The sequence below is a fragment of the Lagopus leucura genome, unplaced genomic scaffold (assembly GCF_019238085.1).
Source record: "Lagopus leucura isolate 7727_CA_CO unplaced genomic scaffold, USGS_WTPT01 Super-Scaffold_100012, whole genome shotgun sequence".
NCBI classification, from domain to species: domain Eukaryota; kingdom Metazoa; phylum Chordata; class Aves; order Galliformes; family Phasianidae; genus Lagopus; species Lagopus leucura.
The window spans coordinates 3,627,140-3,655,008 of record NW_024962267.1 but is presented as its reverse complement, the minus strand read 5'-3'; the positions used below and the strand labels follow the sequence as shown (position 1 = coordinate 3,655,008).

Sequence of the window (27,869 nt, the reverse complement as noted above, 5' to 3'; positions counted from 1 at the left end):
AAAAAAAAAAAAAAAAAAAAAAAAAAAAAAAAAAAAACCTCTCTAAAATTTTTCTGTTTCTTTCAACATACCTCTGAAGAGCTGACAGAAAAAAGGAACTAGTGCTGATACTGTAAAACTTGGTATTGTATTTCCTTATCTGCACATGCAACTAGAAATTCACGGCCAGAATCATCAGACAAAATTATCTTTCGCTTTATGTAGGTCAGAAATTACTACAAAATTTTTTTTTTTCTGATATTATAATCCATTAACATTTTATTTTCTTTCTAATAATTTTCTTTCTATGTTTTCTTTCTATTAATGTTTAATTGAGTTTGAGAATCCTTGTAATTAAATCAAAAAGAATTAAACTCAGAACGTGAGCAGGTTGCAGTACAAGAGAGGGGGCAGATTTCGAGTTGGGAGGGTGGGAATTAGTGATAATCTGGCACATAAAGAGTGGGCAAAATATCTCAGTTGCTGTCTCCTTGACACTTTGAAAGTGCAGTTCAATATTTGAGATTAACAGTTTCATAGAATCCCCAGGGAGGCTCACAGCTTTAGCACACAAATAAGGACTGGAATGAAACCATCCTTTGGCCTCATTTCAAGTTGCAGCCCAGAAGTGAAAAATCTTGTACGTATATCATGCAATTTACCAGGCAGTTGTAATTTTTCTTTAAGTGTTTGAATCCCTGCTGCAATGTTTGATTGAACAAACTGAAATTCTGTTACGTACTACAAGGAAATATGAAGTTCTAGTAAATGAAAGCAGGAAAACATTTTTAAACATAACATGCACTATGTGTTTTAAAGTTTGTGCCAGATTTGTTAAGACATGCGTAAACTATGCATGAAGGAAGGGAAATATTCAGCCAGATGGCACACAAAAAATAACACACACTTTCTAGTTATGATGAGATAATCTGCAGTGAAGTAATATTTTCTAATTGGATAAACATGGGCCTACAATCCTGGGAGATCTTAGTTTTACTCTCAACACTAATGATAACTCACAGGGTGGTCCTAGACACAAGTTCAGCTATGTCTCAGCTTTTCCTTTTAAATGCTGATAAAAGCCTCTTGATGTACCTCATGTACAGGGACAACACAGAGGTTATTTCCTTAAAACATTGAAAAGACAAGCTCTTGACACAATATATGCAAAATAACTTCTGCAATATAAAAAACATGTGAAGCATAGAAGCACGGTGAAGCATAATGAAAAATACACTCAAAACGTCAAACAAAATGGTACAGCCTCAGTAGGACAATTAGACCAGAAAAGCTTAAGTAAAGATATCACATCAGACTCTCAAAATACATTAGTTGTTTGCCAGGACTTTTGTTTGCTCATACCAACTAATGTTAGGTCTGTTGCCTGAGGAAATCGACTTTCTTCATCTAGTAGAGAAAGGAGACCCATGGGTTTCTGGAGGAACATATCTAGAAGTGGACGATTGTCTTCATACTCCACTGTAGCAGCATCAATTCCCTCATTCTGATATTCCATCTACAAAATCAACAAAGTTTTAATATTGAACCACTAGGACATTTATGATGCATAGGAATAATCTATAGGCCCCACAACATTATTTACAAAACAGCAACAACTATGCTGAAAGATGTGAACATTACATACATTTAAATCCCACAACCACTTTATAGTTAATAATGTATTCCTGAATATAATCTATGGGTCAAGATGACAGATTCAACTAAACTTCATGAGAGCTTTATTTACCTGTTCAAGTGCAAAAATATGTTGATTGAAATAAAACTGGATCTGCTCATTAGCAATATTTATGCACAGCTGTTCAAAGGAATTTCTTGCGAAGTTCTCGAATCCAAATATATCTAGTATACCAACATTCATTCCATTTTCAGTACTGCTGCATGTGAAAAGTTAAACAGAATTCAGTATGGGCAACATCTAGTTACAATCAAAATAAACATGGTGACTAAGATGGCACAATCAATTCAATTTGCTGCAAAAACATAGAAGAAAAAGTGTATTTGAATTTATAACAGTTTGTTGAGAATCATTAACACTTTGGGTTTTCCGCTTGTCTTTTACAAACTCCCATGAAGAAGAAAAAGAGAATCACAACTACTGAATAACAGACTTCAGAAATAAAATAAGTGGTTTCAATAAACACACCCTGAACCAAACCTACTCACAGATCCTCCAGGTAAAGGAAAGGTGCCAAGCTCTATTAGCATGTTTTTGCTACACCCAGTCAGCAAGACAATTACCAAATCTGCTGCTGCTACAGCAGGATTATTAAAACATCATGTGTTAGCTTGCTAGGTTATGTACACTCAGACAACAGTAATCACTGGAAGTACAAGTGTGGATTGTGTTTCTCCAGGGTATAAGAAAGTAAAAGTAGGGATCTCCAAGCTATCTCTAAGACAAGAAAAAGTACAACCTATTAACTTAGAGCCTGGGCACAGAATTACACTAATAATGCAATACATAGGTTCATTCACAGTCTGTCTGTACATAACAACACATGTCATGCAGACATGCTGTGAAAGGCAGAATGCTACATGCTAAACTTCTCACTTCGGCTCCTGCATAAGACAAAGAGACTCAGGTTACAGTCAGAAATAGCAACTGTTTATATTCAGTGCAATGAAGGGGAACTGTAGGTCTAAAAACTCTGAAGATACCTTTCTTTATCTCAGCACTGTCAAGGATGAGTGAAATTACCTCTAGTGGAATTCAGAACTAGCATCCTTAAGTTATATTTGCAATAATTATTCCGCATATTCTATGTCCTACTGAAGCACTGTTTTCCTCCTTGCTTTATCCAGTCTCCCAGCATGGAAGCAAGAGCACTGTAGTTAGTAAAGACATTTTTACATAACCTACGGGGTTCTCCTATTTTAGAAATCTCTACAGGAAAGGAGCAAAGCAACCAGATCACTATCTGACGATGAAAACACCATCAATTACAACTCGATCTGTATTTACAACTAAATTACAATGACAGAAGTACTGGAAGGACTCTGCAAACATACTAATGTTTTCAGCGCACTTCAAATACTTACTGGCCATTGGTATGATCTTAATGTTCTCTACATGCAAAGCATCTATTTAAAGAATTTTATATAATTTTAATAATCAATTTTCATTGACTTCAGTAGCTAAATTTCACTCAGTTCTTTGAGAATGTTGGGTTAATGTCCTGGAAACAGAATACAGTATCACAGCATGAAAGTCATTTTGAAGTCTTAGCTAAAATAAACACAGTATTTCTTCTGCAAAATCAAAAAATATACAAATGGATGAACCCATCAAAGACAGATGCACAGTAAATACAAATGATTCAGTGATGTGTAACTTGCCATATATTTTTATCTGGCTGAAGAAGCGTATTAATGCGATTTACGATCCAGCTGAAGAGTCTGCCATAAAGAGCTTTAGACATGGCATCTCGCACGTCAGCTGCTTTGTCCACAGTGTTTGTTCGGATAATAGTCTCCCCCCGTGTTACAACACAGTGGGAGGTTAGGGCCTCTTGCAGTTCTTCTGACCCAATACTTAGCAGTGCAGCAGCTGAAAGACAGTGTGGAATATATATATAAATTATGACTATTCTGAGGACATCACTAGCATAGCCTGTTACCACAAGTTACAGATTCTCACAAATACAGTCCAATGGCATTTGTAGAGTTGATTATGTTAAAATGTAGTTACCATTATCTAAGGCTTCTGGGTTTGGAACTTCACTTTTATCTGTTTGGTGTTGTGAAGAAATGGCAGCAAACTCAATGTTTCCAGTATTTAAGATACCAGTCAGAATTCTGTACACTGAATACACTTCCTGTAAAAATGACAAAAAGCACCCTCAAGGAATCCAATCAAATATGTACATAAAACTTAGTTTATGAAAGAAAAAGGTGAGCATTGGATGGTGATTAAAGTTTGTAGATTGTCCAAAGATCTAGTTCTAATTGAAGGAAGTTGTTATTTACACAGAAAGAAGATTCTACAGAAATGTGAGTGGACTTGCCTCAATACAAACTGAGAGCTGTGACTGGTCCTGGCTTCCAGGTGTTTGGTTTTACTTTCATAATTCATTTCTGTTATAAGAGAGATTCTGTGGCATGCTGTATATTCACACAGCCAAGTGGGAGCCTAAGCACAATCAACACTGGAGGTCGTTTCAGGAAGGTCAACAGTGGTTTAGCAACTGGATATCTTACCTCATCAGTGAATCCTATACTTCTAAAGCAATGCTGAATTGCTTCAAATTGTCTTCCATAGGAATCCTTAGTAACAATATCGTGCATTACTCTTCCAGTTTCATTATCAATATATCTAAACAGAGTGAAAGAAAGCTCTAAATAGGTGATAAGTCAGAACAACCTACAGTGACTATAATGCAAATACATCATTAATTGAAAAAAGCATTTATTCATATCTTTCAATTAAATATTTTAGTGCTGATTGATAAGACGATTTTGTTTCTGTTGCAGTTCCTTTTGCTTATTCTTTGTTAATAATCTGTTCATAGTGTTACTAACATTTTACTGCATGATCTCAACCGATACAGAACTCAGAATACAGAAGTCATAAAAACTAGGTGCTTCTAGGTACAAATACCAATTAAAAAACACAAGTTCAAAACATATTTGGAGTTCCTGAACTGGAACTGCAAGCGCAGGGTAACTGTCCTCATCTGAACGTATGATAAAATATTTATGCTGTAATGTTTCTTCCTTCTCTTTAAATGGTTCAAGTTTTTAATACAAATACTGTAATTCCTTATTGTCCATCCTTTTTTTTTCACATGAGAGGATTAAAAAAAGATCCTTCAGGGATACAGAAGGATTATGACAGACTTGAAGAAATCATACTGAAAGCAAGAGCTGTTCAGTAGATAATTATAATGAGTAGTCAAAACATGTGACTGATAGTTACCTGGGAGGCTTTTTTTCAGGAAGCCTATATTCAGAAAGTTTCTTCTGATGATAAAGGCCGGCATAAATATAATAAAATATATGGAAATTTTTCTCTCCCCTAAAAAAAAGAAAAGCACGTTCTATACAGCGCATATGCTCATATTTGCAGTACCTTGTACAAGGTAAAAGTCTTTATCATGAGCTCATTGAGACAGGTGTCAAACGATCAGGGCCAATACTAATGGAAGCCCAAAGATAACTATTTCAGCTGTAAAACAGAAAATCCAGATAATAACATTATTTCTTAAAAAAAAAAAAAAAAAAAAAGAACAGAACAGGTTTGGCTTTTGGTCCAAAAGAACCAAACTATTCTTGTCATTAATTGTACTGCACAAAGGATTATTGCTTTAGCAGGAGACACTATTGGAAGCACTTAAATAGAGTTTTTAGGGAATTAAACACTCTAAACATTACAAAAATGTGAAAGGACAGATGATCAGTGCACCTACACAGCCTGTTTTATAACCCTTGACTTTTCAAGTAGATACTCAGAAATCTTTGCCCCCATTACAGCTCCTGTGGGTGTGAACATCATTTCCAGATATTTTCCGAAGCGACTTGAGTTGTCATTGATGGCAGTGCAGGCATTCCCAAATGCTTCAACCAGAGGATTCACCTGAAGAATTTTCTCACGCAAAGCACGATTATTGGCCTTGACAGAACAGATATGAATCAGAAGGACCATTAAAAGAATATATTGCCTACTCACAATCCAATCGCTGCTTAAGAAGCATAATATCCCATTATCCCATTCTTATGGAGTTAGATACTCCATTAACCTTCCTATTTACATAATAAAAAACATACACTGAAGGGGAAAACACCTACAGGTAAGGAAAACCATATTCTTCCTTCTCTGCAACTCTTTTATCTCTGAAGCTTCATAAAATTTAGTTAAGGCAACAAAGCCACCAAAAACTGAACAAAAAGAATATTACCTAAGAAAACAATCATACCAACACATACACTTGTTAAACTTACACACTTGATTTCCACACTATTTTGCAGTAGTAACACTACTCAGAACATTTAAAAACATAAGAGCTTCCAAGATCAGAGCCAAAGCAAGATCTGTTATGTTTTATTGTACACATGAACAATGTTATATAAGTCATTAACACTGCAGATAACTACAGGCACTGAACATTTGGAATTTGTCACTTTCTCCTACAGTGAAATGGCTTGGTGCAGGTCATAACCTAATGGCATGATTCAGTGCTTACAAATGCTTGATTACTCTATCCCTGACTTAAGTGGGTTAATTCACAAGAACAATTTTTAATGTTAAACATTCAATAAAGTGGAAACGCTAGGGAGTGGGTAGCATTTATTCATTGTTTTACATAATTGCTAGAAATACCTTTCCCAAGAAGGTCAAATGTTGGACGATCAAATGAGCACTTTCTGTCTTTCCAGCACCACTTTCCCCACTGATGATAATGCACTGAACATACAAACAAAACAGTAAGCGTACAGTTCACCACATGGTCAATAAATAGATTCTCATCTGTTGCTCCTATCTGTTACTTAATGTTTAGTACCAAGACTGTAAAATATCTTAGGAGTAAGATCTGTCAAGTCCTTTCTGAAAGGTCAGTAGAGGCTCACCGCAATCATTCTTTTATTCCTTAGATAACTGAAATTAAGGTTTGAGGTCCCTTCCAACCTAAGCTATTCTATGTTTCTATAAACTGTATCTTGCAATGCCTGACAGAAATGTGAGTGCATGAGAAAGAGTGAGTAAAACTCTAAGCTCTAAGACATAGAAAGGAATGACCTTATCTACAAAGCTAATGCATGCTATGCACATACACAGCCTGTAAAAATCAAAAGATTGCTACTGCTAGTTCACGTGACTTAATTATCAGTGCATTTGAGCTAATTTCATGAGTTCACATAAATTAATGGAAAACCAAGGTAAAGCTGTATTTAATACACTAACCAAAAGTTTGTTCCTAGCACTGAAAACTATGATAAGGTTTGTTGCTGCATAGAGATCATCATGTACATGATGCTGATATTCAGACTAGAACAACAAACCTAAACATTTCAGAAAAATATGCATATGTTCATTGAGTGATTCTGGGAGAACATGTCCATATTCTTCTTGATTTGGTAGACTGTATATAACACACAGTATTTTATAGGTTATCCAAAGGCTTACAAACTCAGGGATTAGCTTGAAGTTACCTGAACTACAGTAAATATAAAAGATTTTGCTGGGAAAAGAGGCAGGGTTTTAGAATACTTGATACAGTGATGACTGATGCAGAACTAAGCTTTGTGATGGTTTGGAAGGGATAACATTTCTCCAGACAACATTTTTGCACTCCCACAGAAAGGTTATCTATTATTCCATCTCCATCCTGGAATATATGGAGGAATTTCAGCTGTTTTTTTTTTTTTTTTTTTTTTTTTTTTAATAACACATGAAGCAGCAAATAAAACATCAATGTATTTATAGGTTTGTGTTACCTGAAATTGTCTTAATCTACCTTAACAGGGGAGTCACATATAACAGTTTACACAGTTTAAGGCCCATGAGTTCCTGCATTACTCATACTAGCCAGAACACAACTTGAGATTCCCTAGAAACATTAGACCTATAGTCAATTTTCAGGCTTCAAAGGAAAATACAAGGGAAGGCTGAATGGATAAACAAAAAGAATAAATACATTTTTTCTCTAGCTACACCAGGGATCTAGTCCATTTTTACCTGAAGAACCTGCATAACTTCTCAGTTAATGGAGATAAAAACCATTGCAAATAGCAAACTATATAAGCTAGCAGACATGCCTGGATGCCTACGAGTAATTATTAGCTATCTTTGCATAAAGATTTAGATCTAAATGCAAATTACTTCCTAAGAAGATAGGAAAGATATTTTATATTAAAAATCTACAAAGTTAGCTTCATGTGCTGATGACAAAATTGATTTTTTTCTCCAGATAACAACACACAATTATTAGGCCCCAGTATTCATGTACATACAACACATCACGTTAGAAAGACTGCAAAATTACAATTTTAAGAATGTAATAAAAAGGAATCTAACTTCTGCAGCCAAATATTTCATTCTCATTAAAATAACTGCAGGATGTGCATACTCATTACATTCCTTCCTTGCTTGTTAAATTGCTTTCTGCTTTACGCAATGGAAGAGCAGTTCAAACTTGGTCAACCTGCTGAAGTATTGAGACTCCCTTATTTTACACAGGTAAAAATGATTATGATATCTAAAGCAAGACAGGCTAGAATCAAAGTGTATTGCAACAGCCTGTGACTACTGTCAACTGCCAGCACTTCATGGGTATGCAGGATACTCTAAGGTTAGGTAACACTTCTATTTGACCCACTTAACCTTGTATATGATCTTTTATGTCACTACATCGTTTTCAAAAGTCCCAGTTAGATTTTGCTGTTTTTCATATACAGGAATAAAAGGCTTACAGAAAAAAAATCTCAAAGCACAACATAACAGAACTTAAGCTATATCTATAGCAAAGTGGCACTATGATTAATGTGATATCTATAACAAAATTAATATTTTTACCTGATCTTTGCTGAATGTCACCATACTTTGGTAGGCAGCATCTGCAGAGGCAAATATGTGGGGGGGATTGGATGAGCGCTTCATACCATGGTAAAGCTTGGAGAACTAGATTAAGAAAAAAAAAACACAGCAGTAAAAATACAGAATTTAACAATTCAGTTAAGATCTGAAAAGAAGAATACTGAGTATCTTCTGTCTGCTAACCGACAAAGTCGGTAGTTGCCTGTTCTATTGCAAAATTCTGACTGAAGAGTGGTAATTCTTGGTACTGCCAATGTCAACATTTCTTTTACAACGTGGTGAGGAGACCTGTATCACAAGGAACAGAATTTCAAACCGAAGCATTTAAGCAGGGTAATATCCAGGTATTACCAAAGAAACCGCACAGATAAAAGAGAAGCTGGAATCTGTTCCTCTGCCTGCAGCCCTGACTTAGGTACCCATGGAGACTAAGATTTACAGCTCTACCACTCTTCATATTCATAGAGAATTCAGCTGTCTCTAGCTTTACAGCATTCAATTCACTGATTTCTTTTAAGCCACAACTGATGGCACAGGACATATAAAAACCAGTCAGAGCAATTGTTTAGAAAGCAACAGACTCAGCATGAGGTAGTTCATATAACTATCTTCTGTTATCCAGAAGAAAGCTCTAAATGCCAGACAAGAGAAACAGCTGTGGCTGGGGCAATCTTAGCACTCCTGTGGAATTTGTGTCACCAAGCACAAAGCAATTAAATCAAACAAGACTAAAGTAAAAGTAAAAATAGAGAACAATTTATAGACATAGTTTTTAGAGGAAGAAAAGACTGAGGTTTAAACTGCACTCCCATCATGTGAGTGTTTTAGCAAGTAGTGTTATTACAAAATGTAAAGCAAGTACTGTACACATCTTCAAGTGTACAGTACCTCTCTTACCTGTGGAGAGTAAATGCTGAGATTCTGGAAAGGGTTTAAGGCTATCAAAATATCTCCAACATATGTATAAATTTGTAAGTCAGCATAACGTTTCTGCAGCTGATGGATAATTGTATCCTGAGATTACAAAAAATTTGATTGTTAAGCACTATTTTCCCAGTCAGTGAGATTTTTGTAAATATACTGAGAACATCAATTAAGAGGTTTGTACAATAAGTATTACTAATTGTTTCTCAAAAACCAGTATCACAAAAAAAAAAAAAAAAAATTCAAACTTTGCACTAAAGCCATAAAACTAAGTTAAATGTCACATCCTACTACCAGATTAACTTGTACTTTATTTCCTCAGTTCAAGTAAATTTTGTGAAAATAAAATGGCCAAACAGATTGCTTCTGCACTTCACAGTACATTTCTATTTATTTTTTATTTGACCATGAAACAAGGATAGTAATTTTTTAATGATTCATTTTTTACTAGTAGTAAGAGACTGTTTTAAACAAGATGCTAAAATAATTTGCTATTACGTATTTTTCTTACTGGCATGCAAGTTAAGGATTCTCAGAAAAGAAATTTACAGATACTCTGCACATAGGTGATATAATGAAATACGCAGCTGGTGTTGTTTTACCATGTTTTACTCAGAAGCTGTAGATGCTCTGTACATTCATCAGTTTTAGAAAAGTCACTTCAATCTACATCTTCATTACTAAACTTTCCATTTTAGGAAACTCAGAAAATATTTTAAACCAGTATCACTCATATTTAACCACTTCCACAGAATAGGATTCACTTCTATTGTTTTTACCTTATTAAATAGACTATTACTAAAGAAATGGTGATAGCAGATAGATTATGAGACAACTCCTTTTCCATGCTGAACAAAAGCTTCCAAGAAGAAACACTTATCATTGTGCTAAAAGAAGCCTAAAGAGCAGAAACAGGGAAAATGTAAGGCAGAGAGATTGGAAACTGCAGCTCAGAAAATACAGTACCTCATCAAGAACTTCTAGATTTACCAGATCATCATCTTGAGAGTACTTGTCAGCTCCATCCACATGGTAGGGTCTTCTGGTATGTATTCGTTCATGCCTGGAAGTTTAACAGAGCACCAGTGTTACAAAACTTTATTGAATACAGCTAACACTATGAGGCAACAGAAAGTTATGGGTGAGTTTTTGCCACACAGAAAACTTAGGTATGCTCTCTGAAATTACTATTGTTTATTTGAAATATTCTTTCATAAATGCAATATATCAGCTTGCTGTGCAATGTAATATCCCTCTTTTTTCACTCAGTATATACAACCCTGATCTATTTATCAATGCTCATAGATGAAGATCTATTTGTAGACTTATTACTTCACATTCATGCAGAAAAGTATTTAAAAAATGTCATTTTCCTTCTTGCTTTAAGTTAATAAATCACCACTCTGTTTAATTAAATCTTTATCCTATGTAGCCAGCCTGTAGTTTTACTATCTAATGAAGTTATAAGAAGTAATAAGTAGAATAAAATCCTCCCATACCTTGGTGTACAACAAGGTGCTTCCCCAGAAGACCCTAGAACTGTTCCAGAACAGTTTTGAACCACAGCTGCCATCACATTCTAAATTGCGTGGATGTGCAGTCAGCTTGTCCTCAGAGATTTAAGCCACACAATAAGTAGCAGAGACAAACTGTCACATAACCCCTTTATAATCAGATTATACTGAAGGAATCTTCGAAAATGCTGCGTATAAGTTTCTAAAGTGTCTGTATTGTTGAAACATGTACAAATCAAGAGGTTGTAATATGTTTTCCATGGAGGAGGTGAAATATGAGTGCTGTAAGTGCAAGTAGGCTTTTCTTTACAACAAACATAATGAAAGCATAGCAGGAGGACACCCACCGAGATACAGTCTGCATCCTGCTGAGTAACATTTAGCATTGATCCTCAATGACAGTCCTGACAGATTGTTTCTACATTAGTTGCCATGTAGAAAGTAGGAATCACATGATCATACATCCAGAAACAATGCTAAATATTAGATCAAAGAATAACAGAATGATACTGTGATGTGGCAGATAATACTCTTTATCTGTAACGTTGAAAGTTAAGATGAAGATGCAGCAAGTCTTTTTTTCTTTAATCTTATCTTCATGGAATTGTTTAAAAAATGAGCATTTGTCCTTTTATGTGCATTTCTACATTTGAACTTAGATTTCATTCAGTAAATAGACTGTTTTCATAGCCGAGAGCTATTATAGCATTGTGTACAGAGGAGTTATTGCTTGGAAAGTATCTAAGAAATAGGAATGTGAAAAGGGTAATGTATTTACTAATAATTGTGAACTATACTTAAAGATCCTCATTATTTATGCCAATTTTTATTCATGTTTTTTTATTTTCTTTCAGTTACTCTATGAGTTCTGGATAAGTATTCTATAATAGTTTACTTGAATTCTAATTAAATAAAACAATGCATGCTGTTTTGTCAGCTAAAAAATAAAATACAAGCGTTGTTAACAGCCCCACTTATATTTTACACCCTACATTTCCAAATAGAAATGGTTGTCTCCTTGATGTACATATGAAGAAATGAAGGAAGAAGAACATAAAGGATCTATTAAAAAAAATAATAAAATACAGTGGTTATTATTTCCAGTGGGCAATGAAGGTAGTGTGAATTTGTTCAAGGTTCCATTCAGTTAATTCTTTCATCTTCAGATTGCTGTTAGTTGCTTACTTACATTCAAAAACATTACACTTTGCTGACAAGCTAGAACCTAGCAACAAGCAAGTAGGACTGTATGCAAGTGGCCTAACATACTACTGCTTTTCTAATTGTTGTTTCAATTTTAAAAAAGAATTCAGCCTCTTATTTTGCAACTCAGAAAAATTCTGTTGTTAGTAATGCAAACTATTCAGAGATGGGAGTAATTGTCAGTCCAAGAATGAAGGAAATATTTTAACAGTTGCTTGTGTTCGTAATCACAATATTAAATTGCAACAAGTTGCAAGTATGGATTTCTCTAACAGAGGTGTAGAGATGTAGGGAGGAGGGATGCATTTAAACCTAAGCATCTCTCATTGCACAGTGGCTTTGCAAACTAATCTGTTATCTGACTGTGAATTAAACTACTGCTGTTTGTTCTTCTTAAGTGATAAACAAATCAATTCTCCTATTAGAAAGGTGTTGTTTTTGTTGTTGTTGTTTGTTTTTTTGCTGGTTTTTTTTTTGTTGTTGTTGTTTTATTCTATGTAAATAAATAATTAAGGAAACAAGCCTAGTCAAATATGTAAAACAGATACACTTGTGCACACACTTTATGCTTAACTCATTTTCCTAAGAACATGATTAGGAAGAGGATTTTAGGAATATAGCATCACATTAGCTTCAAACCTCCTGCTGGCCTCATCAGTTTTCTACTGACCCTAAAACCCACTGATACATTGACAAAGTGAAAAGGAGGAATACAGACAGTAAACTTTTATTCTTTTCACAATTGTACATCAGAGGCTGTTAAAGTATTTTGAAACAATTATTTCTTAGAAAGCAGAAAGAAACACTTTAAAGTGGGGAAATGATTGTAGCTTTGGGGTATTTTTTTCTTCAATAATACAAAAGATCAGCCTTTTTTCAATTACTCTTAGAATCATAGAATAGCTTAGGTCAGAAGGGACCTTAAAATCACCTAGTTCCAATCCCTCTGCCATGGGCAAATTTTAAGTAAAAAGAGAACTGAAGGTGTTACGTTCCAGGAATGTTCCGAGTCATATCTTGTAGGATGTATTCTCTTCATTGCAAAAGTGACAAAAAGGGCTATTGTAAAGTATAGGAATTTATTCCAGAATTCTAGTGATGAGCACTTGAAAAAGTTTCCGTCCTAAGCATTTTCCCTTTGCCTTCTTATCAGGAAAGGAGAGCTAGAAAGGAGAGAGTTTTCTCAGCATTTGGAGGAGGAGCAAGCAGGAAGTAGTGCTACTCCTACTAGATGTCAGTTGTAATAACAGAAGTGCACTGTACATAACTGTATGCTAATACCCTGCAATCAAGCTGATGGTGGGGAAGGAAAAACAAGATGGACTACAGATGCTTCTAAATTGAAAAATCACTTCACTGGCGGGTCCAGCCTGGGAAAGAAATTAGACTAGATCATGAATGTTAGTGTTCCTTGGCAAACTTCGCAGTTCCAAGCTCTTCGCTCTCTACCCCTAACATTCTTTTCTAACAGTGCTTTTATTTTGCATCTTTTTGCTGTTGAATATTTGTTTACTGTTTTTCTAGGATTTATCTTTAAAAACTGTTTCTATACTAGCTCTTCTTTATATTATTGCTGATTTTAAAACAAGTCACACCCAAACTGAGATGTAAAAAAACCAAAACCCTCAATACAATGAGTACCAAAACACAGTGGTGAATGTGCTGTTCTCACATAGAGAAACACAGCCTATTCCTTGTGCATTGCAAAGAATAAATCTTGCTCCTGTACAATAAGTTTCAGCCTGGAGTAAGCTGCCAAACTCAGGTCAGAATAGAAAGACTGACATAGCCTTAGTTACTCAGTATAAATGCTGTAGCTATAACAAACATCCAGTGTAAACTCCAGAAAAAAAAGTTGTATTTTGTAGACAGATCAAGGACTGCTTTTGAGGACCATGACTGCTGTGACTTCTTTTTTTTCCCAAAGTTTTCAACTCAGTCATCTGATATTCATACAGATGAAGGCTTGAAGTATTGCATTTGCCACATTAAATCCTGTGTGTACAGCATTTTACAATCAGAGGACTATTTCTGGTCCTGTTTCTCTTGTTTTTTCCAAGTCCAAAAGAAATGACTGACTGAATGCAATTGAGTCCCTTGCAATTAATTGCTTTCAAGCCTAAATGTGAACTGGCAGAGAAGCTAAGTAACTATTTTTACTTCCTTGGATGGACTGCTGCTGCAAACCAGCTGGTGAAGCTGCTAAACCACCAGTCACATTCTCTAATATGTAACAAAGTATCCTGAAACCTACCTGCCTTTCCCAGACAACTATACCTTTAGCTTTCTGAAGTGAGGTCCTTCCGGCCCCAACTTCCCCCTCATTTTTTTCCATTTCACTTCCTTTTTTTCAGGCCTTTCTTTAAGTTTGATCCTTCCTGATGTACATATTTTTGCATCTCCTTTAAAAGGAAAGGATCTGTGGCTGTCTGTTCCATGTAACAGTGACCCACTGACCCAACATGACCCAGGATAGAGAACTCTTTATTGTCTACAGTATACTTGTTAAAAAAGACCTTATCTACCTCAATAGTGAAATTCTTTCATTATTTAAAAAATTGAAACAAGAGATTAGTAGAAGACCTCTTCTTGCTTGCTTCTATAAAGAGCTTATTTATAGAGGAACATAAGCTACCCACACTGAAGAAAAACATCTGAAAGAAGAGAAAGCCATGTCTGGAGCTGGCCTCTTCAAAGCTGCTGATAATTGGAAAGTGGCCATATTAAGCCATATTACCAAAACCATTTGATACTTCATCAGTATTAAATTTCAAACATAAAATCACTTATAGGAATTTCAGGCCAGGAGTTATTAATCACTTGTGGAAATACAAAAGACTACGGCTTTGCTCAGCTTCAGCTCCATGGCATTTGGTAAAGAGGGATAACAAAATGAAGGTAATAATTAGGTATATTTCTTAACTTAAAATTATTACAAACTTATCTGCTATTTTGTATAGCTGTTCCATATTAACTGTCCCTAAAGAACAAAAGAGAGAATTTGCACCTATTCTAAAAATATTACCAATCATAATATAATATTCATAGTCTACGATGAAAAATCCTACAATCAATCCTCCAAAGATCTGTTACCTCATTTTAAGGCCTTCATGTTTTCAATAATAACAGTTGCTAGCATTTTGAAAGATGGCTTGTAAGAACAGGAAAACTTTTAGAATGTATTCTAAATATGTATGTAAATATCCTTCCTCTCTGCTCGTAATTCTAAGCTTCTAATCATGTGTTTTCCTTCCTGATGTTCTCTTTCTCTACCAAAGTCAAAAGGCATTTAAGACAGCTATGGTTACATTTGAATTCTTCCATCTCACAAACTGTTGGTATTTTGCTTTTTTAGATTTTCATGTGATTGCTGCACTGCATGGAGCTGTGAGCATTAAGATTGTTTGTAAATTAGTAACTTCTTAATGGTTGTAAATGCAAAGAAAAAATACAGACCATTTCCATTCATCTCATCTCCTTTTGCTGACGGTCAGTATTTTTCAAACATTCAGTTAAATGTTAAAAATTCTCCAGTTTTCCACTACTTCTACTCATGAGTCACTAAAATATTTAAAATTTAAAATTTGAATTTATATTTCATTTGGAATTTATATTTACAGTGGAATGAAATGGAATGTTTACATGTACTTTTTTAGAAAGGTCTTTCTACAGGATTCAAGATTTTATCATCTTAATATGTACTAAGTTTCCCTTTTAAACGCTTCCATTGCAACTTCTATGATATTTTAAAATACTACTTATGGAATGTTTTACACTCCCTTACTTAAAAGGCCTCTGAAATGCTAAAATTTATTCTTCCACATTTTTAAACACTGAACCAGCTGCCAGCTTTACTGGGTTTGGATTAAATCCTGAGAAGCACAAAAAGATAAAGGATAATATTTTACTGTGTTTAGAAATATACTCCAGAAAACAAGTCCATTTTTTGCAGTGCATTTTGCCAATGTAGTTAGCACAAGGAGTCATTTAACATTTAGGAATACCAGGAAACAGACTAAACCCCTTCTGGCTACCTCTTTCAGCAGGCTGGCAATCAGCCCATCTGCTAGAATTGCTTGTGCTATGTATCAAAAAGGCAACTGATCCTAACAAATGAGTTCAAAAGTCTGAAAGATATCTGGAAAGTGAGTAGTTCTCTCTTACTGTCTCTCTTAAAGGATTATATAACACATCAAAATACTGTTTAACAAAAATACAATCTACACAGAGCAAATGTTTACTGCTGATTAACAATTAACAATACTTATAATCTAATGTATATTTGCTTAGAGTCTTCCCATGCTGGGGCAAAAGGAATGTCGGGACAAAACAATTAGAGCTTCAAGTGTTATGCAGGTTTCTCTTTGTTAATAGGTTTACAGCGACCAAAGCTATGGTAGTGCTTCATATAACAAGTCAAAGATAAAGCTCTTGTCTCAGATAAACTATTATTTACTTTTATAGGAATAATACATGAAGTAAAGTTATCTACTGCCATTTCATAAACTGAAAAGCAGGGATATATGGAAAGAAAAAGACAGAACAGACATTACTCAGTAACTTAGAGAGAGAATGAGGAATAAAAGAATTATTTCAATCCTATAGCATGACAATAATTCAGTGAGTGCCTAAACATTCTTGATATTTTCCTAATACGCAGTTACATGACCTCTGTCTTGAAGAGCCTATCCTTAGAACACAACAAGATACGCATGCACTTGCGTACACTTCTCTACTTTGATAGAAGATAATTAATCACAAAGACTTTATTAATCCTTATTTATTGTTACCATATCTCAAACTTTTTTTTATAACTCTGCTTATGACTCTTGACCAAGGTTTGCAAATTCTGTTATGCACACCTTACTGTAACTCAATTTACTGTTATATGAGGTACAAGACTTCGGGAACCAATCATATCTCTTGCGCTTGCAATGTTATTATGCACATGAGGACACTGAATAACATGAAAGCATTTCACAGTATTCACGTAAGTTCAGGACAAGAAAACAAACAAACAAACAAACAAAAAAACAAACAGGCAAAAATCTGACATCACCTCCTGTGATTTTAAGAAATGCTTCCTTCCAAAATACAACTATATATTGATGGCATTAAGAATGCTCTGGCTCCCAAAATGTGCAGGAAATCAAAATCCATGCATTAAAAAGCAATCGTATTTCATGTCAGAACAAAACAGGAAAGAAAATTTCCACCTTGCTGGAGGAAATTATATATGAAGCAATGTTCTGATATACTAACCTCTTCACTTTTTAGGAATTGAGAAACTCATAAAATAGAATTGACTATGTAACACTGGATATACTTCTAAAAATGAAATTTAATGTATCTGCTTCTGTGGCATTTCTATATAATGGAAAGAATATTACATTTCATTACTATATTACTTAACAATATAACATATAATTGCTAGATCATTTTCATACTATATTAATTAGCTTTGATGATCGAGTATTGTTAGAAACTGGTCAAAACAAACACACTGACTTCATTTATAAAAGGGTTATGAAGATGTGACACAGGACCATCACAACTTTCCCTTCTGAGAGTAGTAGAAAGATGCATTGCAAATTGGAGCACTGCTACTGAAATTTCTGCTTGGCCAAAGATGATGGCAAAACTAAATGTTTTCAGCCTAAAAGATGTTAGCCATAAAAAAAAAAAGCCTCACTATGTGAGTGGAAGAAGCCTATCCTTACTTTTCTGAAATACATCGCCTGCTTTCACAGAAACAGGACATATCTGCATCTTACCAATAAGAATAGTTCTGGGGAAAATATAGGTGGTGGAAATGTTTCAAAAAATCTTTTTCATTAACAGCAGGAGCAAATGTCAGTGCTCTTTTTTATTTTAAAAAGATATACCTTACACTAACATAATTTCTTTTAATTATTAATTTCCCACGAAAACAAAATAGAGTGTGAAACTCACTAGAAAGTTACCTAATGGCAAAGAGACATGGCAAAACATTTTATCAGAAAAAAAAAATCTGATGATGGCAACAAAAGTGTACATTTAGCAGGCTATTCTGTGCTCAGCAGAGAGACCCTCAAGTTCTAATGTATGAAGACCTGTGCCAAATTTAAGATTAACTATTCTGTGCTCAATGAAGTTATAAATTAAGTATGAAAGAAACTGAATTGAGAAGTTTCAGTCTGTGACTCCAGAAGTCATGCCAGACAATTCTGCTGAATGGTGACAGCTTCTTTCTACCTCTCTTATCCCTTATTTCTGGTCACCTGAGATAATCTCTTTTTTACTTCAACTAAATTAGCTAAGGAACCCCTCTCTGCAGTCACTAACAGAGTAGAAAATCATCTGTGTGTTTCTGCTGGCTTAATTTTTCGTTCTACTTTAGAAGCTCTGATCCAGGAGGTTTTGACAACCTTTGGAGCTGAAATGAAAAGAGCATCAGGAGGTTGTTCCTGAAGCTGCAGTAAAATGGAAGAAGTAAGTCAGTTCTTCTCTTTTTAGTAGCAGTGAACTGCTAGAACAGCTCCTCACATTTCTCCATCAAATCTTTAGAACACTTGAGAAATGTGAGCTACGATCTAAAACTGGCCAAAGAATTTTTGCCAACTCCCCTTTCTGAGTGCTGTAGTTTTCCTTGCTCTCTTGCTCCAGCTTCATCACTTCTACAAACCCTCAGTGAGCCAAACAGGCTCAGCAGAACAGAAAAAAAGCAGTCCTGATTTTCTTTGCTTTTGCCAGGTTAGCTTTCTCTGAGCATTTTGTGAACTCAGTCAACTCCCTAAGACATCAGACAAGCCCAACGGCTACTGGAAAGTAGGACTTGACAATGACCTGAGCCCGAACGCATTTCAGAATAGATCTTTGGGGACAGTGCCATTATAGCAACGGGAAGTAAATTCACAGTGCTGATAAAGGTTTCCTTAGAGCAGATGGAATTGCCTCTTTAACATAAACTTCTACCCTTAGAGGATGTTCCAGGCCAAAATGAGCAAATCTATGAGGAGAGATTCAAATGAGATTAACACAGATCTATGATGCACTCAATACATCCTAAAGCTTCCTTGTAAGTATAATCACTCAGAGCTCAGACTAAAACATCATACCAGCACTCTGATGCCAGTGTACTGTGGATTGGGAAATAAACCTGTCCAGACTTGTCTGGGAGCTGGAAAGTGGGTTAGAAATGCCTTTGTACCTCCTTTCACTGCATTAACTAGATCTTGTGTTTAGGTGCCAACTTAGACCCTTATGCACATATTGTTTCAAATAGTTAATAATAAAATTCTTAAAAGTGCTTTTAGGGGCTGTTTGTCTCTAGAAGTGTGTTGAGACAAAATTCAAATGAATTATTATACTTCTATTAATATAACAAAGAATAAATGTGTCAAAGCTAGTAAGCCAACTGGATGCCCAGATTAGACCCAGTTGCATGCTTACTGCAACAACACCTTTGCATACAGCGTGGCAACACCACAAAAGTAGCTGCCACTTAAACAGCCTGAACATGAATACCACTTGACAAGGGAAAAGTGATTATATTCCCTATCCGCTCAAACCTTCTCCTCGCAGATAATGATGTGGTTAGAAAAGGTGGATTGCACCAATTTAACTGAAAGATTTGGTCCCTTTTGTACCTGCCATGAGCCACCTCCCCTTCCCAAGCTTAACCAGCTCCATATACTAGCAGATCAATAATGCAAGTGACATTTTCTGCATGTTTACTACTCCAAACCAGAGAGACTCACCAAAGAATTATGTGAATACCAGAGCCCAGATTAGGCAAGGAGTGGTACTGCTCAGCAGAAAGTGAAGTTGAAGAAATAAGTCAAAGACAAAATATGAGGGGAACCACTCCTGTCAGTAGTAAGGAGCTGTTAAATCAGCTCGGCACATCTGGTCTAACCACATCATAAGATTCATTTTCATTCTCCTGATTTCATCTAGTACTCACTGGTATTTTTTCCCTCAATATCACTGCCCCCATCTCCTTCAAAGATTGTGGAAAAATAACACGAATTATAGTCAAGCATAGTCCTTCATTATCTCTATATCAGTAATACTAAATTTCTAACCTTAAGTCTTGCTCTCCACACAATGATCTTAAGTGATGTCCCAAAATAGACATAACTGGGATAGTTCAACTGGAAAGAGAATCCTATAAATAAATTTTTAAAAGCACCACAACTGCTGAGTCAGTAAAGCATCAAAAGATATAGAGTGCTCTGATGTTGGAAGACTTTCATGTGAGACGAAACCCAGGCATCTCCTGATCAGTTGTCATCACTGCTGACCCCCTGACTTCCCTCACAGTAGAAGTGCTGTTAACATCAGCATCCTGATGATTTTCTAGTTTCTGGAAATTTTCAGCATGCACTCTGTGAGATCTATGGCTGTATAAATGAAAGAAAATATTCTTTAACTCATCTTTTAAGTAACTGATCTATAGTGTTGCTGTGTATCTAAAAAAGGCATCTACTTTTCTTTATCTCTCAGCACCAGGGAATTAATGCACATTTTACTCAACCTGTCACGTGTACACCAATAAACAGAAAAAGAGCATGCACATATACCCAGTGGTATAATAGAAAGGTTTTACTCAGCCTGGGCTTTAAATGGCCTTTTTATTTTGAAGTGGTGATTATACACTCAGATCACTTCTAGAGATCACCAGAAATGATTGCCAGTAAACTTTTTTACAGCACCACCTGGTCATGTGTTCTTCTCCACGTCAGATTCTGCATTGAAAATTATTTTATAAAGGCATTACAGAATTTTTAAGGCTTTTCACTGCTACTATTTTTCCTAGAAGATAAATCTTTCTATTACAGAGATTATGAGATGACTGTGCATATGCCTCTGGGGAATATTATAATTAGATGGTGATTGATTCTCTTGTAATAATCTTTTGTTTATAGTCCAACATTAACTGGCTGGTAGCAAGTACCCACTTAAAATTTAGAACTTTCCTACTTCTGGGAGTATAAAGCAGCTATTTTTGGACCTGCAGTTGTGTGTAGGGATTTACAACAGGAACATTCAGCAGCAAGGCAGGTAGCATTACAGAAGTCCAACACTTGTTAACAGAAGAAAAAATTTCAGATGCTTCTAGTATTCAAAATCCTAATTATTTAAAATTTATTCTGTATTTACTAAATTGCTCCTTAGAATACAGAAAAAAAGATAGATTTTTACCATTGGAAATGCTATAAGATTCTGCAAAACAGAACACAGACTTGGTCTTTTACATGGATATGCTTTTCCAGTCTTACTAAATTTTGCCCCAGTTTGATCAAGTCACAAATAGTGGGAAATCAGTTCTTTATCATTCAGAACAATATGTCATATATTTCAATGCTGGAGCATACTAAATTTTTGTCCTCGCTCTCTGTCTTGATCAAAGTCGGCCAGTACTTAAGAAAAAAAGTAAGGAGCTAGTAATGGAGCTGTAGTATAAAGTTACAGTGATCCAAAAAAATCAGAAAGACATTCTATTTTCTACTTATTAAGGAAGACTAAGAGAGCTGGGACTTTTCAGCCAAAGGAAGGCTAAGTTAAATACTGTGATTCTTTAATTATAGTTCTACAATATATTGGCTTCAAAGTAAAGGTAAAAGATTTCTCTAGCAACCTGATCTTGCATCTGCCTCTTAGTACTCAGAGTAATTCAGAGGCACAGTGAAAAGCAAAACAAAAGACCAGGAAAGAACATGGTGGGGACAAAGTATGCTGAGAGTAGTGTTTAAGAGTAGAGGAGACACTATAACAGAGTTCATAAAGGTGAAATTCTCACTTTCTTAGTAATGAGAAATAAGTTGTCTGTGAGCTACACGACTAGTTTATAGACAGACTTGAGGAAATAAATGCTGGCTTGATCTTGACTCTGTCTCATCCTACATTGTGCAGCCAGATACCAGAGTAATTTGTTGAAATAAAAATTATAGTATTATATTATAGTACAAGGATCATTTACATACTGTATCTTTTATTCAGTTAGCAGCTGGGAAAACTCCAAAACCTTCTGTGCCATCCAAGCCACAGCTGTAAGCAATCTGATCTGTAAGGTGTTACATGAGGAAGGCCTACTCGAGGGGAAGCACACGGCAGGAACATACAATGGGTGCTGGCGTAGCACCCTTACATAATCTCTGATACGCTTTTTTGAGGGAGAGGAGGAACAGAAGTCAGCTTCACCTTGAAACTGTACTTACAGCTACTCTATTATTTTAACTTGCATATTTTTGTTTGTGCTTTTAGCATTTAAGCTACGAAGTCTAATCACATATATATATGTGATATATATATATACATGTTTATGACTTGTGAGTCATGACATTTAATATTCTCCATCAACATTAGTATGTGTTTGTTTATAATAATAAGCTAGAGCTTATCTCATGGTAGACAAATTTCATATTACAGAATGATTGCTGAGCTTGGGAAGGTGTGCTCATTTGCATTTAATTCTTTTTTTAAGACAGTGAAATCCTGCCACCCTCTGGACAACAACTAAACTAAGACATACATTATCAGCCACAAAAGTAAAAACAAACAAACAAAGTCATATTCATTGCTTTTTAACATAGTTAAATTAATTGCTAGACTGAATAAAAAATAGCAGTTATTATGAAACTACAAACAAAACAATATTTTAAGTACTGAATAATTTACTTAGCATTAGTTTCTAATAAAAAGGAAATCCATTCTTAACCTTTTCTAACAGCAACTTCATTGTTCACCGCTGTATTTCTAAAGAATCTGTACCAAAATACAAGTCTCTTCATGCCAAAAGATAAAAAGACTTCCACAGACCAGAATATTTTGGAATTTCTAGCATTTCTGAGATTAAGTCAGGAGCAAATGTGCATAAAATAAGAGTTCAGGAGGAGAAAGAAAGTGAAAAAGAGTTTGTATTTTTAGCTTAATTTGTTGCTTTAAGATCTAGCAATATGAAAGAATATTTCTTGCATTCACATGGCATGCTTCACCTATTGCTAATGATAGTACTAGTCAATGCATTAATATGATCATTTGAAACAGTAAATGTCTGTTTGGGAAGGAAGGCTGTTGCATATGTGTTGTACAGTACCTTGCTTTTGCTACAGAGCCCAGTCGCTGCTGTTCTTGGATAAGCTCAGCCAACTGTTTTTGCAGAGACATATCTTTACCATGCACTTGTTTAATAAAGGGATGCTCCAACAGGTGGGTAACTGTAGGACGTTTCTCGAAATCCTTGATAAGACACCTGCAACAGAGAAATAGTGGTCTCATGCAACCATGTTATTTCATTACAGCATGGTTTGAGTTGGCTTACTTCACATGGTTGTTACTGCAATGTTTGTTTTTTCCACAAATTCCTCGGTATGCAGAGTTCCTGGGTATGCAAAGAAAATTTTCTTCTACATTGGAATAAAGCTGACATTAATACTTGACGAAGTAAATTCAACCTGCAACTATATTACTTATAAAGGTTATGAATCTTAGATTATTTCAGTCTTTTTTTGGAAAACTGTAACTAGCTTACTATGAAAAGTTGACATTGTAATTGCTGTACAGTTAATAGACACCAAACATAACCAAAGATGAATAGACAATATTTCATTCAATTTAATTTTCTACCTACTCTCCAGTGAGAGTTTTGACCAAGAGCTTCAGGATATAGCCTAATAAAATCTAAAGTGAAACTTGCAATACATCAATAGTTCAAACAATTCATTATAAGCTTTATTCTGTGCTAAAATAAATATTTCAGATACAGCTGCTATACTGTGATGCTAAGTTGTTAGCGGAAGAATCATAGAACATTCTGCAAACCCTCATAATTCAGAATGGAACAGAAATCAGTGTCAGATTTAAATGCTAGTCAGGATACCAAAGTTCAGTCCGTGATAGAAACAGGTGATCAAGTAGTAGAGAGCTGTATCTTATTAGATTAGCATAAAGTGTAACGTTAATTTCTATAATAAAGATTTAAAACTGAGGATGCCATAATTAAACTAGAATTCTCTTCTGTACAGTAAAGTTTAAATAATACAGTCCAAACAGAAAAATGATCAGACTGCTTTAAAGTACCCTTTAATTCTTTGTATTAAAGTTACATTCTGTTTATCTCGGTTACATAAAAGAACATTTTTAGTAATTGAGAATGTGAAAAAGAAAACCTGCAATTCCATATGCATGTCTGACACAACAGCTATCATTTCAGTGAATCTAGTCCAAGATGAGTTTAAATGATGAGATGCATTCATATTATACACTTCAAAATTACATTTCATATTTGCTATTATTAGTGTCACATCTGAAGTACTTCCTTATCAGGGGCAAGTATAACAAATAAACATTATCTTTTCACCCCCAAATTCAATGAAACTTTAATACCTTTTAGAACAACTGATAGTCTAGAAGCATCAATGCAATTATTAAAAAAAAATCTAATATATGCACATTAATTGATTCTAAATATTATCAAATACATCAGAAAATGAATAGCAATTTAGCCTCACCTCAAATGCTTTACTGAAGTCTAAGTCAGGTCTGAAAATGATCCTGAAATATCATCTGACAAAACTTTAATATTTTGGTTTCCTGAAAAACATTTTCTCAGTCTCTTCTTGCTACATGTAGTCCAGAAAAGACAGTCTCTAAAATCTGCTGCCAGTTTAACTGCTTTGGTGGGTTTTGCTGTCAGACAGAACTAAGGCATCCTGATAGAAAGACAACCAACAAAACCTGTGTTATCTCCTTCCTTCAGAGTACAAGGCTATAAATACAACTCCTGTCCTCCCATGAAGAAAGATCCATCATTGGCCTTTAACAGGTTCAGACATCCTCACCACACACTCCTTTCCTGCTGTTATCCATGTTTTTTTGTCAGTACACCCACACAGACAATACAGTCCATGCCAAACCTGGTTATATTTATGTGCTTTCTGTGAAAAATGAAAAAAGCATCTGAAAAGGAAGATACAATTAATCATATAGGCAGAAGAAAAGAAAATGCGAAACTATAAAAAAAATCATTACTTAATGGCAAGTGTTTGACATGCATACATCAATCTGAAAAGCTCACAGGCTCTTGATTTTTACTAACAGCATCTAGAAATTCACATCATGTATGCTATATTGCTAATATATAAACACTCCTGTTTCATTTGATTACATCTGAAATATTATAGTAATATAATTGAATTCAGGGGAAGACATGGCTGAAGTTACTTTTTAGATAGTAACAATATGTGAGATTAAATGAAATCTTACAAAATTACATGGTACAGTTTGCATTGCATAGAACACTTTGCATTCACAAGAAATGCTAATATAAAAGTCTTCTACCTTGCACTATGCAATTATTACAGTAAGTTCTGCTCTGAGCTCTGGTCCAATGCACCTCCAAAGATACCCTATGGACAAGATCCAGAGGTTGCAAGAGAGAATTTTTTCCATATAGAAGGAGATGAAACATCCAAACATCCAAGATACTGCATTCATAGAAGTATTTTGAGAGAAAGGGAAACTCTTTAGGGAAATAAATTCTTAGCTTCTGCATTGTGTGCCTAAAATCCTAGCTCTCTGAGTCTGGCACACATTTTTAATGAGTACAGATAAGTTCTGTCAGTGAGAACATCTTGAAGACTACTTGAGGGATTGATTACCTTGGCTTCTGTTGCATATTCTTGCCATGCCTCTGTCTTCTGCAAATATTTTTTTATATATTTTTTCATCTATATGCAGCTTTTATTTTTTGGTAGCAGAATATTTTTGCAATTTGTGGCCACTTAAGAATTCACTTGAAACACAAGTGAAACTTCAAGAATTTATAAGATGACTAAGCTAGCAACACAAAAGACAGATCCCTGTGATTCTGGGATCAAAGTCTCCATTCTAAGCTCAGAGTGTGCAAAGCTTGTGCCTTTATCAGAAAAAGTAGGCCCTCTCTGATGATCGTTGGAGTGCTACAACAAAACGAAGAGCTACTAACTAACATCTCTTTTTGGGCCACGCTTATGAGCTGGCGAAAAAGTGAAAATCAGGCTGACTGCAGGTATTCCATAAGAGATCATCTACACTGGAAACAATCTACTACAGAAAACATTAATGGAGGATAGCATATTGATCATTATGATGCTAAATCCTTCATGAAGGTGACTTATTACAGCACTTCCTACATGCCTGAAACAGAACTATGTGAAAAAATTAATCACATGGGCACATGGGTGCTTGTATTCACAGCTGTCATAACTAATCAGTACATCCAATCAACAAACATATTCCTCATAAAGTACAGAAAAAATAAATCAAGAAGTAATATGCAACTTCGAAATCTAACATTATTAACATTTTAGAGGAAGAGTACAGTAACTGAGCAGCTTTTATAATGTCACTTACCAGAAAATATTATAATTCAGAATGGCAAAACAAAGTCTCAGTGTGCATTGTACACGTAAATATTAAGAAATAACATCACTGAAGGATTTGCTTCTGAGGAAATGAGGAAAAACTGTAATATCTTCAGGTATTCACCTGAACTTGATGAATTCATTTAAGACCAATTTTGAAAGTGCCTAAGCTAGCTGTCCAACACCAAACATATTGCAATTATATATAAAACAAAAAAAAAAATGTGGTGCACCGGCAGTTTAAGTCAATTTATTTGGGCCATGGAGATTATGCAATATAAAACATACAGGTAAGACTGCCTCACATGGAGCAAATTGAATAGAAAATGTACTGCAACATGAGTTTCACATAAGGTATGATGAAAATATGATCAGATGTGGTTTGCAATTTTTTGGATCTAAAATAACGTGCAGTGCTAGTACAGAGAGATTGAAAAGGAAACAAACGCTGTACATGTTGTTGGTCCTGATAAAAGCTAATTCATTACCTAATTTGAAATTCTAGTATCTTCCATCATGCTTTCTTAGCTGAAAATTAATTTTCAGAATTCATTAGTGTCACTACATTAAACATAGGTTGCAGCCATTTGCTGCAATCTCACATCCAGGCTTCTAAGCACCGTTTCCATTCTGCCACAATTACAGGCAAAGATGAAGCATTTATTAGCAAGTGATAAAAGCAGACTCCCATACATGCAGGCCTGTCTGAAACAACCTCTAAAAATTCACTAGCTGCTTGCACTTGGATGATAACATTGTTGGAACTGCTATATCTCAACAATGTAAATTGCCATTTTGCAAGTAGAAAATCAGATGACTGAAAGGGGAGCAATTTTATCAGCATTCATGAGCTAATATTTACTAATGAATAAATGGAAAGAAATAGATTTCTTAAGAAATGCAGCAGCGGTCTAAATCTCCTGTGTGCTTAGAAACAGAAAACAATTACTAATGTCATTCATTACTGCAGCAAAAGCAGTAGTACAGCAGCAGCAGAAGGGTTTTTTAAAAAATTCTTTTCAATCAGATACATTATGATTTATTTGGCCTCAAATATTTTCTTCATAAAGAATGCAAGAAGCTACAATTCTTATAGCTCAGATACTTTATAATTGTTCTCTAGCATACTGCTTCCTTCAATTTTTACATTTAAAAAATGCTACATTTTCTGAAGATTTCTCAATTGCTAGCAGTGGGTTGCTGACACTTGTTTTGTCTCATGAGCCAAAGAGCCAGCGAGACATCTAGTCACTGTTTATCATCAATGTGCACAGAAGATGAATATATTACTTGGAAGAAATGATTACTATG

The 27,869-nt window shown here is 35.0% G+C and overlaps 1 protein-coding gene across 18 annotated transcripts in view; it reads right to left on the bottom strand.

Annotated features, from left to right (window-relative positions):
• MYO3B (myosin IIIB) overlaps positions 1-27,869 on the bottom strand; it is a 192,889-nt gene that overhangs the window by 92,497 nt on the left and 72,523 nt on the right. For 16 of the 18 annotated variants that reach the window (XM_042874627.1, XM_042874625.1, XM_042874626.1 and 13 more), the window contains 12 exons: positions 23,252-23,407; positions 10,421-10,517; positions 9,428-9,544; positions 8,510-8,614; positions 6,317-6,400; positions 5,406-5,608; positions 4,916-5,014; positions 4,198-4,312; positions 3,689-3,815; positions 3,337-3,547; positions 1,727-1,874; positions 1,342-1,495 (listed from right to left, as the gene is read on the bottom strand). In XM_042874627.1, coding sequence (XP_042730561.1) covers positions 1,342-1,495; positions 1,727-1,874; positions 3,337-3,547; positions 3,689-3,815; positions 4,198-4,312; positions 4,916-5,014; positions 5,406-5,608; positions 6,317-6,400; positions 8,510-8,614; positions 9,428-9,544; positions 10,421-10,517; positions 23,252-23,407 — 1,616 coding nt within the window. Of the gene's footprint in view, positions 1-1,341; positions 1,496-1,726; positions 1,875-3,336; positions 3,548-3,688; positions 3,816-4,197; positions 4,313-4,915; positions 5,015-5,405; positions 5,609-6,316; positions 6,401-8,509; positions 8,615-9,427; positions 9,545-10,233; positions 10,353-10,420; positions 10,518-23,251; positions 23,408-24,779; positions 24,867-27,869 lie in introns of those variants that run through there. The other 2 variants (XM_042874639.1, XM_042874640.1) reach the window with 2 other exon arrangements.